The 17645-nt window shown below is 47.2% G+C and overlaps 1 protein-coding gene across 1 annotated transcript in view; it reads right to left on the bottom strand.

Moving 5' to 3' along the window:
• The window catches only part of NRXN3 (neurexin 3), a 1457090-nt gene extending 1441788 nt beyond the window's left edge, over positions 1 to 15302 (bottom strand). Inside the window, exon 1 of the mRNA XM_023752494.1 lies at positions 14594 to 15302. Within this exon, the coding sequence (XP_023608262.1) occupies positions 14594 to 15302 (709 nt within the window). The remainder of the gene's footprint in view (positions 1 to 14593) is intronic.
• Positions 15303 to 17645: the final 2343 nt, after the last annotated feature.

The raw sequence follows: 17645 nt of genomic DNA, 5'->3' as shown, positions 1-17645 counted from the left end.
TCCTTCTTGTATTATTCTCCTTGGGCCTCAGTCCTTCAAACCAGCCACATTAACTACTACAAACTACTGGAAACAGCATCCCACTTTTTCATAGGGCTGCCCCAAATGCCCCTTCCTCCAAGGTTGCTAAATAAAGCTCCCAGATCTAGCCCAATAGTTTCCACTGTGGGATGTCCTCCAACCCAACCCCCACCCCAACCAGGGTGGAACACTCCTCATGAGCTACTCTGCAAACATGCTACCTGGTATATTAGCAGCTCCAATGTCTTTTGCACCTGTTGGCCTGACAGGCTTCCCAACTAAACCATAAGCTCCTCAAGGGCAGGGACCACACTGGTACATAAGAGGAACTCACTCCATGAATATTAGGAGAATGAACTTATTCCAATAAACAGAAGGCCTATTCCAACAAATAGATGATTATACATCACCAACTGCTTTGCTAATGTTTGAAGGTACTTCGAAGAGTTTGTTCTCTTACACATTCCAAACTTAAACCAGTAAATACCATGACTTTTATACTGAAAGAAGCTCTGAAATAGTAGTCCCAATAAACCCATCCAAAGTTGAAAATATCATAAGTTGAAAATGCATTTACTACCCCTAACCTACCAAATATCACGACTTAGCTAAGGCTATCTCAAATGTGCTCAGAATACTTACATTAGCCTGGAGTTGGGCAAGATCATCCAACACAATAGCGTACCAGTCATTTACCCTCATGATGGTGGGGCTGACTGGGGCTACAGCTCACTGTCGCTGCCCAGCATCACAAGAGAGTATTGTACTGCATATCTCTAGGAAAAGACCAAATTTCAAGATTCAAAGTATGGTTTCTATTTAATGCTATTACTTTCACACCATTGCATAGTCAAAGAAATCATAAATGGAATCAAGTTAAGTCAGGGACCATCTGTATTAGTAACTTTCAACAGTGAGGCCTCGGAAGGAGGGAGTGTGACCGCAGTGCCTTCCTATGGGACCCTTCAAAATCATCTGGCCAGGTCAACCAAGACCACCACACACAGGGCTGATGACAGAGTAGAGGCGCCCAACACACACCACTGGCATCAGGAACCTGAAAGCTGCAAGCCCCAAGGATGAGAAAGCCAACGGTAACTATAACTGATTAAAGAGAGTGAAATGCAGACTTTAGTGGCCTCCAAACCTTTCTGACCAAACTCCCAATTAGAAAAAATAATTTTACTATGTTTTTCCAATAGACATATATTTATTTACAAATACTTTGCATATAAGTTAACCAGACATTGTCGTTGTCTCTTTCCTACATCCCCAAAGAATGGCATTGAATGTGTCCCCTTTTCAAGGCCACTGATCTAGAGCATAATATTCCCACGCCCTGAAAGGAAGAGGATATATATAATCAAATATAAGGGTGGACCTGGCTGTTGAGATCCCAAAACCATGGAGTCCTTGTTTTGGAGGCACATACACACCAGCACCCACTCCTGACAGGTATCACTTCACCTGCTACACCCTTCCAGTGACTGGGCTTGACAAGGCCATGGATTCCATGGTTCAACAGCTCTAAGCATCAAAATTCTTCCTCTGAAGCTCTGATCCCTTCAAGTGTCTCACCCTGTAACCACTCCCTCCTCCATACGGCAGCTCTTCCGATTCCGCGGCCAATTATCCTGTCCCCAATGAGCCTTGTGTTCTCCAGGGAATCCACACGAGCTAATGGGGCCTCTCCATCTCCAGTGACGACAACATGCCTGCCTCAAACAGCCATTCCACATGCATTTACATGGTCCCAGGCTGGCTACTGCCTATAATTGTTACAGGAAACCACTGGTTTGTAAACAGCAACAACAACGAAGTCTTTCTAGTCTGTCCTCAAGTATATCAAACCAAGTGGACTGTATATGTACTTGACACAGATTCAATGAAAACTTTCCCAGAGTAAAAACACCACCTTTCCCTTTAAAAGAGAGAAAGCTTTTCCAATGATGGTCCAGGCCACTGTGGTCCAAGTCATATCTGACCTCACTGATTAAATTATCCAACTGCCATCACTGAGCTCACATTCCTGGGGCCCTCCATCCATCCATCACCCATGTTAGGGAGCACATAGACACATATATGAATACAGACAGATGTGTATGCATATAGAACATAAATGCACACTCATACAAACACACAATGTACTTTATTAAGGCAAGTAACATTTATTGAGCACCTGGTTTTTGTTAGATACGTGGCATTTAGCACCCAAGCCTGTATGTGCAGTAATTAACAAAGAGAAACAGAGTCCCACCTTGATGTCACATCTTACAGTTCTCAAAGAGAATACCTCCTCACATACGTTCCTACAACAGGAACTGGGAAACCTAGCTGAGCTACTGCAACTGCATTAAGGATGTGAAAGCCAAAGGGAGCCAAGAGACACATTAAAATGTAGCCACTGGTTATATATTCTACTAGAGGGGGAAATAGCCTCGATCTGCATTAACACAAGGCTGAAAATTCAACATCAAAATAAGCAAACAGCAAAGTTTCTACAGCAGCTAAAACCCAACATCTTCTTCCCCCGAGGCTGTTACCACATGACTATGAGATGGTCAGGCCCACTTCCCAGCACATGTGGGGGGCCCATGGCTGGACAATGGAACCTCAGAGTAGAAGTCACTGACTCTGGGCACATTTCAATGCTTGGATTCAAAATGATGTCTGTGGGCTTTGTGCTTAAAAGTAAACTATTTTCTAAATATATTTTTATTGATATCAGAGAGGAAGAGAGAGGGAGAGATAGAAACATCAATGATGAGACAGAATCATTGATCAGCTGCCTCCTGCACACTCCCCACTGGGGACCGAGCCCACAACTTGGCATGTGCCCTGACCAGGAACTGAACTGTGACCTCCTGGTTCATAGATCAACCCTCAACCACTGAGCCATACCAGCCAGGCAAAAGTAAACTATTTTAAACCACAAAATTATAGGACAGGTCTCCTTTCTTTCCTGCAGTGTCAGTAAAGGCACTGTCAATGGGCAGGTTGCTGAGATGCAAGACTAGCCTTATCCCCTTGGGGTGCGGGAGGGAATTCCAGTCTATGACGATATCAGAATAACATCCTCTAGCCCTGCCTAATCCCTCTCCCTAGGAGACTCCTGCCCAGCAGTGCCAAAAACACAGGATATCAGGGACACTTGGCAGAGTAGGAGCATTCCCGGATAGGGCTTATGCTTCCAAGGCCAGTTTCCAGGAGCAACTACCAATATTGCTCCATCCCATACCCTCATCTTTTATTTCAAGCATCCTGTTAGGCTTCTTAGCAAAATCTTGTTGTCTGTTGGGGTGTCTGGCCCTGGCTTCCAGGATGGGCTTGTCAAGCAAGTCTGATCCAATTCCATTTTCCTCTGTTCCACAGCTTTCTAGAACTTCACATCTCATTGCTGGGCCATTAGAGATGTCCAAGGGGCTCCTTGGAAATTCAGAGATGCTGAAAGCTGGCTGTGTGTGGAGAATGATGGTACATCTTAGGAGATGAAATGAGGCACAGATTACAAAGCCAGAAATGGGCTAACCATGAATCTTTCAGAGTGCATGCTCCCCAGGAACAGAATGACTACAGCATGAATCACCTGCTTACATCAGACTCTCTTTCCACATCAATGCCTCCCCCATTGTTTAAGATTAATCACAAGCAGTTAATTCTAAATAACTCAGTGGTGTGTGCACCGCTAGTGCCACAATACAGAATCCCTTATGAATTTTACCTTGACATGGGGGTTATTTCCTGCAAAGCATCATCCAAAAATGTTAGGACTCACCCACAAGGCCCACTGCAAAGGTCAGGTTGCTTTCATTAGAATGAGGACCCATGGGGAAGTGGCTGGGAAGCTGACTTTGGCCTGAGGTAGGAAGAGCTCACTCCCTGAGAGCAGTGATCAGAGATACATTAGGCTGCCATGGAAAGCACCGAGCCCCCTTCACTGAAGCTGGGGTGTAGGGAACAAATGTTCAGTGGAAACAGGATGGGAAAGGAGTAGTTAGCCCCAGTGACCTTTAAAATCCTCTTCAAGCTTATTATCTCACTAGAGGCCTGATGCACGAAGATTCGTGCAAGAATGGGCCTTCCTTCCCCTGGCTGCCAGCACCACTTTCACTCCTGCTAGAGCCGCCTTTCTGCCTTCCCACACTGCCCAGAGGCCAGGAGTGGTGTCACCATGGCGTCCCGCCCTTCCCCCCCACACACTGCTCAGCGCCTGTGTATGCAAATTAACCCACCATCTTTGTTTTGCATAATTTGCATACTCACTCCTGATTGGCTGGTGGGCATCGCAAAGGTATAGTCAATTTGCATCTTTCTCTATTATTGTGTAAACTAGTGGCTTGGTGCACAAAATTTGTGCACGGGGGGGAGGGGTGTCCCTCAGCCCGGCCTGTGCCCTCTCCAATCTGGGACCCCTCCTACTGGATGTCCTACTGCCGGTTTACAGGGATCAGGCCTAAACTGGCAGTTGGACGTCCCTCTCACAATCCGGGACTGCTGGCTCCTAACTACTCACCTGCCTGTGTGCCTGCCTGATTTCCCCTAACCACTCTGCCTGCTGGCCTGCTCACCCCCAACTGCCCCCCGCCACAGGCCTGCTTGCCCCCCAAATCCCCCCTGCCAGCCTGATCACCCCCAACTGCCCCCCTCGTGCCAGGGTGCTCACCCCCAACTGCTCCTTTGTCAGCCTGCTTGTCCCAGCTGCCCCCCAATGCTGGCCTTCTCGCCCCCACCTCCCCTCCCCACTGGCCTGCTCGCCCCCAACTGCCCCCCTTCTGGCCTGCTCACTCCAAATTGCCCCCCCTCGCTGTCCTGATCATCTTCAACTGACCCCCCCTGATGGCCTGCTCACCTCCAACTGGCCCCCTGCTGATCTGCTTACCCCCAACGGCCCTGCCCCCCATCAGCCCGATCACCCACAACTGCCATCCCCTCTTGGCCTCTAACCACCTCTACCTCGGCCCCGCCACCATGGCTTTGTCCAGAAGAACGTCTGGAAGGTCTCCTGGAAGGTCTCCCAGTCTAATTAGCATATTACCCTTTTATTAGTATAGATAGAGGCCTGGTGCATGAGTGGGGGCCGGCTGGTTTGCCCTGAAGGATGTCCCGGATCAGGGTGGGGGTCCCGCTGGGGTGCCTGGCCAGCCTGGGTGAGGGGCTGAGGGCCGTTTTCAGGCTGGCCACACCCCCTTCAGAGTGGGGGTCCTGCTGGGATGCCTGGCCAGTCTGGGTGAGAGGCTGATGGCCCTTTTCAGGCTGGCCACACCCCCTGGTGACCCAAGCTCCCAGCCTCTCCATTTTTTCTTTTTCTTTTTTTCAGTGCCTCCTTAAGTGGAGGCCAGGGCGGGCTGGAAGCAGGTATCTGGGATTTATTTATCTTCTATAATTGAAACTTTGTAGCCTTGAGCGGAGCCCAGGGCCAGCCAGGGCAGGCCGTAAGCTTGGTTTCCTCCATCACCGGGGGCAACTCAAGCCTCCTGCTCACTTCAGCTCTGTGGCCACTGCCATCTTGGTTGGGTTAATTTGCACATTCACTCCTGATTGGCTGGTGGGTGTAGCAGAGTGATGGTTAATTTGCATGTTTCTCTTTTATTAGTGCAGATGATTCTTCTTGTGTACCTTGGTTTCCAGTGCACCACACAGGGCAAAGCCATGACCAGGAGGCCATATAAATATCAGACCATCTTCTACACAGGTCATGGGATCTGTGAGTGCTTCATGCCGTACACAAGAAAAAAACTGAGAAGGGGTTCACAGAACATTGCCTCAGCCTCAACTCCAGCCCTGTCTTTCCTGACCCAGATCAAGCAAATACAATGTGGAGTGACTAGTCTTTTAAGAATTCCATGGGTAAGAGCTTAACACCCTCGGAGCCCACTCCTCCCCATTTCCTGAGCCGTCCAAGGCTCACCATGCCAGAGACAGAACCTCTTCTGGACAGGAGAGAAGCCTGAGAAAACAAAGAGGATTATGGGACCATAAGTGTCCGATGACTTCCCAGCTTTGCCAGCCTTTTCCAGTTTGGATCACGGATAAGTGATTTCAGCCATCCCACTTCACACTTCAGGTACTTGTTTCTATTTGAAATCAGCTTATTAAGTAAATAATGGGACAATCACACTACACCGTCTCTATTCTCCAGGGGCTGCAGGCTGCATATTGTCAATCATTGCTGGAGGAGCGGATATGGAACTGCCTGGAATGCACTGCCCGCTGGAGTGGAGACACCAACCCTCGAGTTGCCTACAGCCACTGGAGTACTGAGACTCTGTTCTCTGGGGGCTTTGCACCTGCAAAGGGGACCACTTCAGGAAAACCGAACTGGCAGGCGGGAGGCAAAACTGTCAGGAGAGGATCGGATGCATAGAGTTTCGAGGAAAACTTGAAGACAAAGCTCCCCTGGGTCATTTTCTTAGCTACAAAGATACCATGCTTAAATAAAAGCCTCAGTAAAACCAAAAGGATCCTAAATGCATTGCACAGCTTAAGCTGGGAGCTTTAAGTTGCCTATAGCTCATGTCACTGCCTCTCTTTCATCTCCACACCTCCAGGCCCTCGCATACCCTTGCAGAGTACAACATTTCCCCCGAAAGAGCTGAAAGCATTCACAGTTCCAGGGACCACATGCAAAGTCAGTTTTATCAGAGTGGCGCTGGGTGGTTTGGCTGGATGGCTGAGATCAATTTGTTTCTAAAAGCTGCCAGTACTGGTTCTTGGGTTTTAAAAAAGTGTGTTTTTTTTTAACTTTGGAAAGTACATTATTTAGGAACATTGTGGACATCAGTGGAGGTTTGAGAGCAGATATAGACAATGACACATTTAAAGGGGGCCTTGTATTGCTTTTAAATAGGTCACCCAAAGACATCAATTTCTGGAGAACAACAGCAGTAATGACAACCCACTGGCACTGTCAGTTCCCAGACAGATCACGGAGACAGGCCTACAGAGCCACGCTGTCTGCCTCTCCTCCATCAGCCACAGCCTGTCACCTGTAACACAGCCCCCCACCGAGCCATGGCAAACCAAACATCCGTACTTAAGCTGGGAAAATCTCAAGAGGGAGCCTAGGTGTTCCCTCTGTTCAAACAATAGCTGGTGCCTTTAAGTCTACTGCACACATTGTACCCACTGGATATCCTAGATGTCCTCCCCCGCCCCCCACGCTTTCCCAAACCATATTCCTATGTGCCCTCCATCCTCCCTCACTCCCTCTTCCAGCCTTGTTGGTTATGAAGTGAAGGATAATTTGTCTGTGATGAAGGGCCGTAGGTCATTGGGGAATCATACATACACCCAGAGCAACATTGCTGTCACCGGACAGCAACACGTCTTCTTAACAGAGGCAGATCCACAGAGCTGGGGCTGGGAGCTTGTGACATTGGGGATTCCTTAAGAAAAAATTATAAATGCAAAATAAGGTAGAGGGCCTTGGAAGGGGCCTATGGGAGTGAGGATATATAACAATTTTAGTTTCATGGTAAATCTGCCTCTGTAATAATCCCCCCTTCCACACACACACACAAAGGAAAAGAGGAGAATAAACACTGAGAAAGGGAGTTTGGTTTTGTTATCTGTGGAGAGAGTCAGAAGGCAGCAGGAGAGTGAGAAGGAGTCTGACAGAGTAATCCCGGAGCTCCGTCCTTTACCGCCATGGTGCTGGGTACTTCCTGGCACCTGGGAAACCAAAGGTAAGTCTGCAGAGGTCATGCTGCCCAGTGATGCTCCAGTGTGGTATAGTTCGCTCCAGCTGCCTCGGGACCCATGGGTCCACCCAAACTTCTTTTCAAACCAGGGTCTTGAGGGTGAGAACTGAATGCTCAGAATCATTCATTTCATTCTCTCTCATGCTCTCATATTCTCTCTTTCTCTCTGACTGGGAGGAGCAAGTCTCCTGGGACTGACCTCACTGATAACCTCCTACACCAGGAGCTTGACATTTTGCTTATCATCAGCATCCAGGGAGGCAATGCTCCATTTCTCCATGGAGACACAGGCCATTTGTGTTAATTGAGAAGGGAACCTAGGAGCAAAAATAAAATGCCATGGTGAGGCTCTGGGCTCTCAGGTCTGAGCCTGCCCTCACACCTTCTACCCACAACAAGTTCAAAGGCACTTTAGGTTTGGCCTTCTCACCTTTTATGTGGGATGGCAAGGCCTGCCTACCTGCCCATCTGCCCCATCGGGTTGCTGTGGGGGCCAGAACACCTCTTTTACAGGCAAAGAGCTCTGAATATAGTCCAACAGGCACAACCCATGTTCAGTGACCCCCATGCCCTCAGGCAGGGGTGAATGAAAATGAAATTGGAGTCTATACCTTCCTGAAATCACCCTCCTTTGATCTCTGCCACCACTCAAACAGAGATGAAGGAAAATGGCAGAGGTGGGCTGGGTTGGGAGAGGGGGGAGTGGGGGCTGCTCAAAGAAAGCTTCAAACCTGTGAAACTAAATTGACACAGGATTTGTTGTTATGCTCCTCAGGAGACTAACAACCCGGAGTCAGAACTTGTTCTTTCCCATCGTCTATGCTTATAACTTTATATGTTTTGTCTCATTTCATGCTCTCAACAACTCCATAATGTACAATTTCTTATTATCCCTGCTTTGCTGCAAGGCAGGATGTACAGTGGTTAAGACTGTGGGGTCTGAAGCTAGACTGCCTAGATAGATACAAACCCCAGCTTGGCTGTGACCTTGTGTGACCTTGTATAAGTCATTTAACCTCTTGTCTCTCTACTTCCTTATTCTCAAAGTGTGACTAACAATAAAGAGTGTCAAGAGTGGTTGTGAGGATTACAAGAGCTAATACATGCACAGCAGGTAATACAGTGCAGAATGGAGTGAGTGCTCTATGATTGTTAGCTATTGTTATTATTATTATTATTATTATTATTACTATTTGATGAGGATAATGAAGCTTCCAAAACCTTCTCCAAAGACATACAACTTGTAAGTGGACAAGCCCAGATTTAAGTCCAAATGTTTTCACTCCTGAGCAATGCTCTTAACCACTACACTAAACTTTGTTCAAGTCCCAGATTCCTCTGCTCCTCAGTTTCCTCATCTGTAAAATGGGGCCAGTGAGGATTAGATAAGACAACGCACATAAGGCACCTAGTATGTCAGGCACATGGTAGTAGTCAATCATAGTAATAGTAATAATATCATTATTACTTTTGTCCAAGAAAGGGTACTGACCTTCAGAGCCCTGTTCAAAGCCTCTCTCACTCCCATCTCTGGGGCTTCACTGCTCTGGACACCACTGTGGGGCCAGTGACTATAGGGTAATAGGAGTCATCAGGGAGTGCACTTTAGTCCCATCCCCCAAACCCCACCTCTTCTGCCTGTGAAGGAGGGAGAGGACCCAGCTGATGGGCAGCTGCCCCGGAAACTGGGAGCCATCTTTCCAGGGCAGCCTGCAAAGGGAGCTAGGGGACTTGAGGATAATTAGCCCCCAGCACTGGGCCTGTGGTGTCTCATTACCAAATGCAAATGCAAGTTCATGTGCCACTCAAGGCTCCTGGCAAAATGCCTGCCGACCCTCAACCCTGCTGAATTTGGACTGAAGCATCACCCAGACCCACCCCCTGCAGCTGGTGTGCAGGCCCTGCAAAGGAGGAAGGCTGTTCTCACCCCATTGAGGGGGAACAAGGAAGAAGGGTCTTATTTCTCTGAAGGAGGCAGAGATGCTATGGGGGGAGGTGTAAAAAATTGCTCTTCCCTCCGCAGTTAAAAGAGGGATTATTGGAGCAAGTGGCAGGCGGCTGCTCTGCCATTTAGCATACAGCATACCAGGAAATTTCATTTGGTAATCAGGAGGAGAGGAGGAAAAAGGAGCAATCAGACCCCTATTCAGGCTCCATTTAGTGACAACCCCTGCTGGCTGGGCTGGTCCCAACCTAACGCCTGAATTCGTGGGGCACCATGTCTCAGAAGCAGCAGTCCTCCTTTGTGTATGTTTTAAGGCCTTGCTTCTGTGCTGCGGGCTCCATACCAGGGAGAAAGATTCTGAAAGAAGTCAGCCTTTACTCTCTGACTACTCAGCACTCCCCTCGGTCCTCCCACCCCGCAAGCCTTTCAGGAACACAGATTAGGAACAAAGCCAGTTACAATTCTGGCAGGATGTACACTGGGAAGGGGGAGGGAAGATGATTGTGTTTTTACACGTGTCCAAAACAGGAGAATCCAGCTGTGGCAATCACTGGTACTCAACTCCAGCATCCGATGTCTTTGGCCCTTGTAAATGCTCAGGTAAGCATCTTCTCTTGAAACACCATTTCATCTTAGTTCTGGCTTTGAGAAATGGGGGCAAAGTCACAAAATTCTCAATAAAAAGAGAAATGATTAAAATTAACGTTCAGGAAGGCATACCAAGGCCACAATCAAACCATCAAGCCATCAATCAAACCAACTGGTATAGGCTGTCAGCTTCAGACAGTAGGAGGGTTGGGGGAGTAGACTAATGGGCACCATACGACAGTGTGCTTATAATAAGGGTCTGGCCCCTGTCACCAACACTCACCACTATACTTCACTGTAGGATCCCAACACCTAAAAACTTTATAGCTGAGACTCAAGACAAGCAACTTCTGGTTTGTACACCTACCCATGTCAGCAGAAAAAAATAGTTGGCCCACATACCAAGATTTGGGAGTTGAGATCAACCTGTGAGGCCTTCTCCATCTTCCCATGGCCCCACCCCACCTGCAACAGGCTGACATCATGCTAAATGAACTCTTCGCGGAGATTAGTACTGAAATTTATACACTGTGGATATGAGTCAATTCTTCATGACCATAAGATTGCTGTGAAATTCAATACATGCACATTCATATTTTTTTAAAGAAACAGTTAACTTTAAATTCATTTCAAGGTAATGACAAGCTCTCAATGACACATGAGGGACCTGCTCCCTAGCGGGAGCTTGGGATACCTCCTCGTTGTCTTGTGGGCTTCAGGGCTGCCCATAATAGGACAGGTTGTGCTAAACAAACACCAGGTGACTGTGTTGCTCCTTAGCTTAACTAAATTCCAAAGCAGATATATTTCATTTTAGAATCATTTTGAATTGTCTGCACTTCTTCTATCCTCCAAGCACATGACTGAAAAGGCAAGATTAAATGGCAACATTAACAAAGCTGAAGTTAAGCCCCAAAATATTTTATTCATAAACATAACACAGAGAAGTAAAAATCTAGTTATTCTTCCTTCCATCATGTGCCAGAATGTGCAATGTGACCATAAATTACATTGGGGGTCTTAGAATGAAATCTTCCCAGGAAGGCTGTGTGGAGTTGGGTCTGCAACTAGAGCCAATAGCCTTTCAGCACCTAACAGAGAAGACACTCTGTCTGGAACCTCTTACCCACTAGGCCCAACTCTCCCACAGCAACTATTTCTGGTGCCCTCTGGGTTTTAACCAGAGAAGACACCAACAGGGGATGAAAATAGCCCAAAGCCCATAAAAGAGATATGCATTCTTCCTGACGGGCAACATGAAGACATTTTGGAGCCATTGAGGCGTAGAAAACCAGAGAGGCCAAACAAACATCAACCCCGCCGGCATGCTAGGAGCTAATGGACCACAGAGAGGGCCTCCAACAGGCCCTGACCACATCCATCTGAAGCTGCAGGAGCCCACTCAACTCTTCTTGCTCTTGAACTGCTAAAGCACAAAGTACAAAATGAATCTTCCACACCAAATGCAAGCCCTCATGCAATGAAAGGGTAGGGCTCATCCTACACATTGGGACAATCAGATGCCTGGTACACGGGACTGACTGCTGGGAATAAGTCCCCTGGTTTCAGTTCTGTGACCTGTACAATGTAAAGGGGGAAGAGGGAATGGATGCATCCTCACTACCTGCTTTACCATATTATCTTGAGGAAAATGGGTAAGCATTTTTTAGGCTATTTATCTTGTTTTATGCAGATATACTTGACACTCAGCAGCTGCTGTGATTTTTTTCCCCCTTAATATGTTACAGGTGAGTTTTCCCCATTTACTCTAAAAATTAACTGTGTGTAGCGAGAACAGATATTCTCCAAAAGCCTGTGATGCATTTTTGTGATTGATTAGACATGATGACAATTACCGGGATCAACAGGCTCCAAGTTATCAACAGTAAATTCTGATACTTCCCCAACAGCTGCCCTCACCTCAACCTCAGCACAGCTCTGTTCCAGGCCAACCAAGTGTTCCTCTTACTACACAGTTTATTTACTTTATTTACATATCAGGGGAATAAATGATCTAAGCTGTTTGCTTGCCTTCTACAAATAGAAGTATCAGTCCATCGCCACGAGATTATCTGAACCCTGTAGAAAGAACTATTGTTAAAATATACATATTGCATTTAGCTATTAAAAATTGATCTTCAATCAGCTTCAAAGAAATTCTGCTATAGGTCACACACCAAAACAAAAAGAGAGAAGACTGATTGTGTACATATACAGTATAGAGATTCTTCCTGCAGAAAAGTGCTGATCCAGACCTGCCCAGAGGAAATGAGTTCTTTTAAACACACAAAAAAATGCAATCAAGTATAATCAGCAAGTTAGCAACACACTTGCAAACACCCTGGTCCCTAGAAAGGAAGAATTCCAGCTTTCAGTACAAGTTCTGAGAACTGAACAGATCCTTTGGGCGAATGAAAAACAAGTGATCATGTCAGCATCTTCAGGCAGGACTTTCTCCAAAGCCAAGACGCTTTGGAACAGCAGTCAGCTCCAGAAGGCACCTGCTTGTGAGAAGTGCTTCAATAACCATATTCCTGACGTGGCTTTGTGGGTTGGGGTTGGCTTGGCCCCTCTTCCCCTCCCTTTCTCCAGTGGGTTCATTGTGGGGTGAGGGTGGGGGGAACAGAAGCCAGAAGAGATGACATGCATGTCTAGCATCTGCCTCGCCTGTAGCCCATCCAAAGGAAGGGAAATACGATGCCCAACCCAGTAGAAGAAAGAAGCAGCAGAGACCCAGAAATACCCCTGTGATAGCCCATATGTGACCTACACAGAGGCCTCCAACAAGACCCTGAAAGTATCCTAGTATCCAGTACGTATCACCTGTGAAATAAATTTAGCTTTGATTTTAAAAATTGTTTAAATAGCTCCTAGTAACTAAAGTTCTTATCAACTACAACCTGCTTTGGGGGTTCAGCTCTTCCTGAGAAAGTTTGAGGAACACCTGCAGAACCATTTCTCATTACAAATCTCAAGGTAGTGGGGCCTCACCTCAAAGAGATCCTGGGAGTCAGTGCTAAGACACTTACCTGGCCCTACTGACCTGACCTCACTCAGCCTGCTGGTTCTGCACAATAGAATCGCCAGGGAGCCTCAAAAAATATACAGATGTTTGGATCCCACACTCCATAAACTTCTGAATAAATTGTCCGTGCTATGAGTTTTTAAACTCCTCCAGGTGATCCTATTATGCAACCAAAGTTGAGGATCTCTATTATGCCCTATACCATCCCACACCTTCATGAAGAGAACAGCATGAGATGATTACACAAACATCTCTAGAAGAATCCAGGGTTTAACTCCAAAAGGATGAGAGTAAATGTAACTTCCTTGCCTCTTCCTCATCCCAACCTCACCACACACACACCCATATGGCCAGTTCTCATATACTTGGTCATTTCAGTGGTCCTTCCTATTGAAATCTAGGCCTTTAGTGAGTCCAGGAATCTGGATTTTAAGTAAAGCCTGGGCCACTTCTCAGATCTAATCCCAAATAGTCAAAATTTGATGAATAAGATGAGGGCAGCCTTGGGCATGAGTCCCTTCCTCCCTCTCCCTGGGAAATTGTAGTTGAACTTGGGATGTTCTCCACGACTATGCTAAGTGTTGCCAGCTCTCTCAGAGGCTTGGCTGGACAAGGGTCCTTTCATTTTCTGTGCTTTCCTGTACCATTCTCACACATGGAGAGGAGAGAACAGGAAAGAAGAACTTCATATGAAAAATCCTAGTGCTAGAAGGAGGAGGCAAGACAGCCCATCCCCAGATGCCTCATCCATCCTCTAGGCGCCTCCCAGAATAGTGTGAGAGGAGGGGCACGGTTGAAGGACTGGATTTACAGTGGGGCCAAGCATGGACATGCAATCTATCCACCCTAGTTCTTCTTTGCACAGGCATTCCCTATGCTGTGGATTATAAGGAGGAAGTAATGGGGAGTTTTCCATCCATCCCTAGGGGTCCAATTCTCAAGGAATCAGGAGGGACAGAGATAACCACTTTGCCAATTTCTATTGATTTCTTGCCCTGTGTTGATCCTGCTAAGCTGTGCTTGGGTGGAAGGAGCTGAGCTGGGCACAGATTCTGCAGTCACTTCATCCAGCCCTTTGAGTATAGCCAAATATTGAGTAAGAAGCCCATGATTGAGTAGCCAGGATTCTCTTCCTGCTGATAGCTGATGGATTTTCCATTGAGAGCAAGCAAAGGATTTTCACTAGCTCTTTGGGGAAAGGACCGGATTATCTAACATGCAGCTAAAGATGCACTTCAATGGTATGGCTGGTTTCTACCAGGGCTCTTGGCCTTCACCCAACTCACTGAATAGGAATAAGGAAGAGGGCCTTACCTTCGGAGCAGAGCTTGCCACCATAGCCAGTGGTAGAACAGTCACACGTGGGATGGCCATCCAGGAGAAAGCAGATCCCACCGTTTTCACAGGGACGGTCGCCGCAGGGTCCCTCGGCATCCAACTGGACACCCTGGCTCCCCAGAAGCCGAGGCTCTGAGTTGCCGTACTTGAGATCCAGGATTAATCCCTTGAAGCCGGGCATGGCCTGTACTCCCTCCAGGGTCAGGGCAGAAGGTCGTATGTCTGCAGGGACTCCGCCCAGGAACAAGTCACTAACCACCTCCATGTAGGGCCGCTGGGGCTGCAGCTCCCCAGACCGGCCCTCGCCATCCAGCACCAGCAGCGTGCTCAGGCGGTCACGGCTCACCATGAGGAAATGCCAGCTGCTGTCATTCACCTGCTTGTCGGACAGCACAGCAGTCTCAGTGCAGTCCATGCTGAGGCGGAGCTGCACGCGGCCATCCACCAGCGAGAGGCAGAGGAAGTCGCAGACGCCGCCATCGTCCAGGTAGAGGAGCAGCCCCGTGGAGACGTTGGTCTTGAACTGGAAGCTCAGGTCGCTGCGTGTGCTGGCATCCCAGCGGAGGTAGCGGGCCCACTGGTTGGGGAGGCCCATGAATTCTAGGCCCAGGCAGAGCCCCAGCACGGACCCCAGCAGGACGCTGGCCTTCAGGGTGAAGAACACGGAGTGTGTGGTGAAACTCATCATGGCTGTGGGACCAGACAGCCCAGAGAAGCAGACAGCCAGGAAACAGCCCTCAGGGGATGATCCCCCTTCGCAGAGAAGGGAGAGAGGGAGAAGAGATGGGTTGGGGGACAGAGAGCACACAAAAGGAAGAATCACACAAATATTGAGAGGGTGAGGAAGGAGGAAAGTGAGATGGGCACAGGAACAAGAAGAAAGGGCAGCCAAAGAGTAGGAAAGTCAGGTGGGGGCACTGAGGGCCTGGAGTGAGGAGCAAAGTGTCTTTCTCCAAGAAAAGATCTCAGCTATCCATGTGGATCCGGAGGCCTTGATTCAAGGAGGAGAAGGTAAGTGGTGGGTGAGAGCCTTCAGCAATGCACTCCTCCCAGCGGACCCCCAAATGCCCCAGCCAGAGAGGCCAGGGAGAGGGCTGGGGTCCAGGGTGCCGTGATGGAGGAGGAGTGGTGGTGAGGTGAGCCAGGTGACAGGTAGAAACAGGCCAAGGACTAGTCCTGAAGATCTTCCTCTTAGCAGCAGGGGGCTACGGGGAGAGGGGCAGCTGGAAGCTGGGTGCGCACACAGAGCCTGGCCCTCAGCAGAGCAGATGCAGACTCAGGCTTCATGGTGTGGGCCAGAGGCAGTCCTGCCCATAACCTGCTTCCCAGGACTCCTGCAGGAAGAAGGGGGTGGGGAGAAAGGAGAGAAGGAGAGGAAGATTAGGGCATGTGTCAGGAAAATATTGCATCCTAGCTCACAAATATGGTTGGATTGTGAGCCAGGTTATTCTAGTGATTCCCACAATGCTTGGTGCTTCAAACTAGACAGAAGACCAGGGTTCTTCCAAAGCCTTTGCAGGACCCCCAGCTCAGCTCCTAATAATGCACTCAGTTTTTCCACATGCAAAAATAGCATAAAACCCCCAAAGCCATATCAGCACATTTGTACAATATTCATATCACAGGGTCACATAGCCAAAGTTTATTTTTAAAGTAAGTGTTAACGTATACATTCAAACACACACACATAATTTTAACATGAAAATGACAGAGGGTTTGGTTTTTTTTAGATTTTTTCTTTTCCAACTTGATAATACTTGGGTTTAGGCGGCCTAAGACAGATTCCCACCTTTAATTTTTGAAAAAAATATTTATAAAAATCAGCAAAAATACATCAGAAGATGAATAATAAGCAAAAGAATCCTTATCTCTTACTAAATGGTAGGGAGAAAGGTCAAAATATGTGCTTTAGGGTCGAGTTTGAATACTAGTTCTTGTATGTGGAACTTTAAGCACATTTCTTAACATATTTGAGCTTCTATTTCCTCATCTGCAAAGTAGAAAAAATAATAGCCTCTTTACCAGGATGGAGAGAGGATTAAATGAGATTATGTATGGGAAGATCCTAGCTTGAGGCTATAACATAATAGATGCTCAATGAACACTAGATTCCTTCCTTTCTTATGTCCAGATAGGAAGGGATGAGAAGAGCAGCCATTGATGTATGATGTATGTATGAGTGCATATGTCTGTGGAGTGGGGACAGTGTATTAAAACACAAATATTTTTTTAAATTATGAAACCTGCAGAATGGACAACAAATGAATAGTTAAGGAATGTTACAGACCTAGAGCATGTCATGTGTGTTATATACTGGTTGGAAATGCACCAGCATCCAGTCAGGAAGGTGATCCGGTTCCTGAAGGCAGACTCTGGCCGATCTAGCTGAGTGGAGACGCCTCTGTTCACATGAGAGCAATGAGTGTAATTTCCAAGAGCTGTGCAAGTTGCTGCTTAATTGACATATTTGATAATTCACCATGGTCTCTGTCAGACCAGTACTGTTCACTATTTTAATGACGACCACATTAGCAAAGCTAGTCATTTCCCCGCTATGAAGAGGAAAATGCTGTTCTTTAACCAGGAACACACACTTATTTCCACTGAACAAACAAACCCAATCAACAAAAGGCTGACTGAGCCCATTAAGAAAAACATTTGTTCTATAAAAGGTCTTGTCCACACATTGTGTTCCCAAGTGTGAAATAGGCACCTCCAATGGTGCAAGAGATGCTTAACTTGAACATGGACACAGTGATATGGAGTGCCACTCATGCAGGCAGGTAAAAACCAACTGTTAAAATTTCAGAAATTTTTGAGCTAGTCAATGTCACTTTGGTAGCATGAAGTCAACTGTGCTAGGAGCATTCACATATGAAAATAGGCAATCACCACAAATCAGAGTCTTTGGGAAGGTTTGATTTAAGAAAAGCCTTGAAAGAGGGTGAGGGAACTAGTCATGTAAATATCATAGAAGAATGTTCCAGAAGTAGTAGTCCATGCAAAGTTCTTAAGACAAGAACAGGCT

This window comes from Myotis lucifugus, unplaced genomic scaffold (assembly GCF_000147115.1).
Source record: "Myotis lucifugus unplaced genomic scaffold, Myoluc2.0 scaffold_34, whole genome shotgun sequence".
In the NCBI taxonomy this organism is placed as follows: Eukaryota; Metazoa; Chordata; class Mammalia; order Chiroptera; family Vespertilionidae; genus Myotis; species Myotis lucifugus.
Note: the sequence above shows the minus strand (reverse complement) of the source record. Positions and strands in the feature narration are given on the sequence as shown.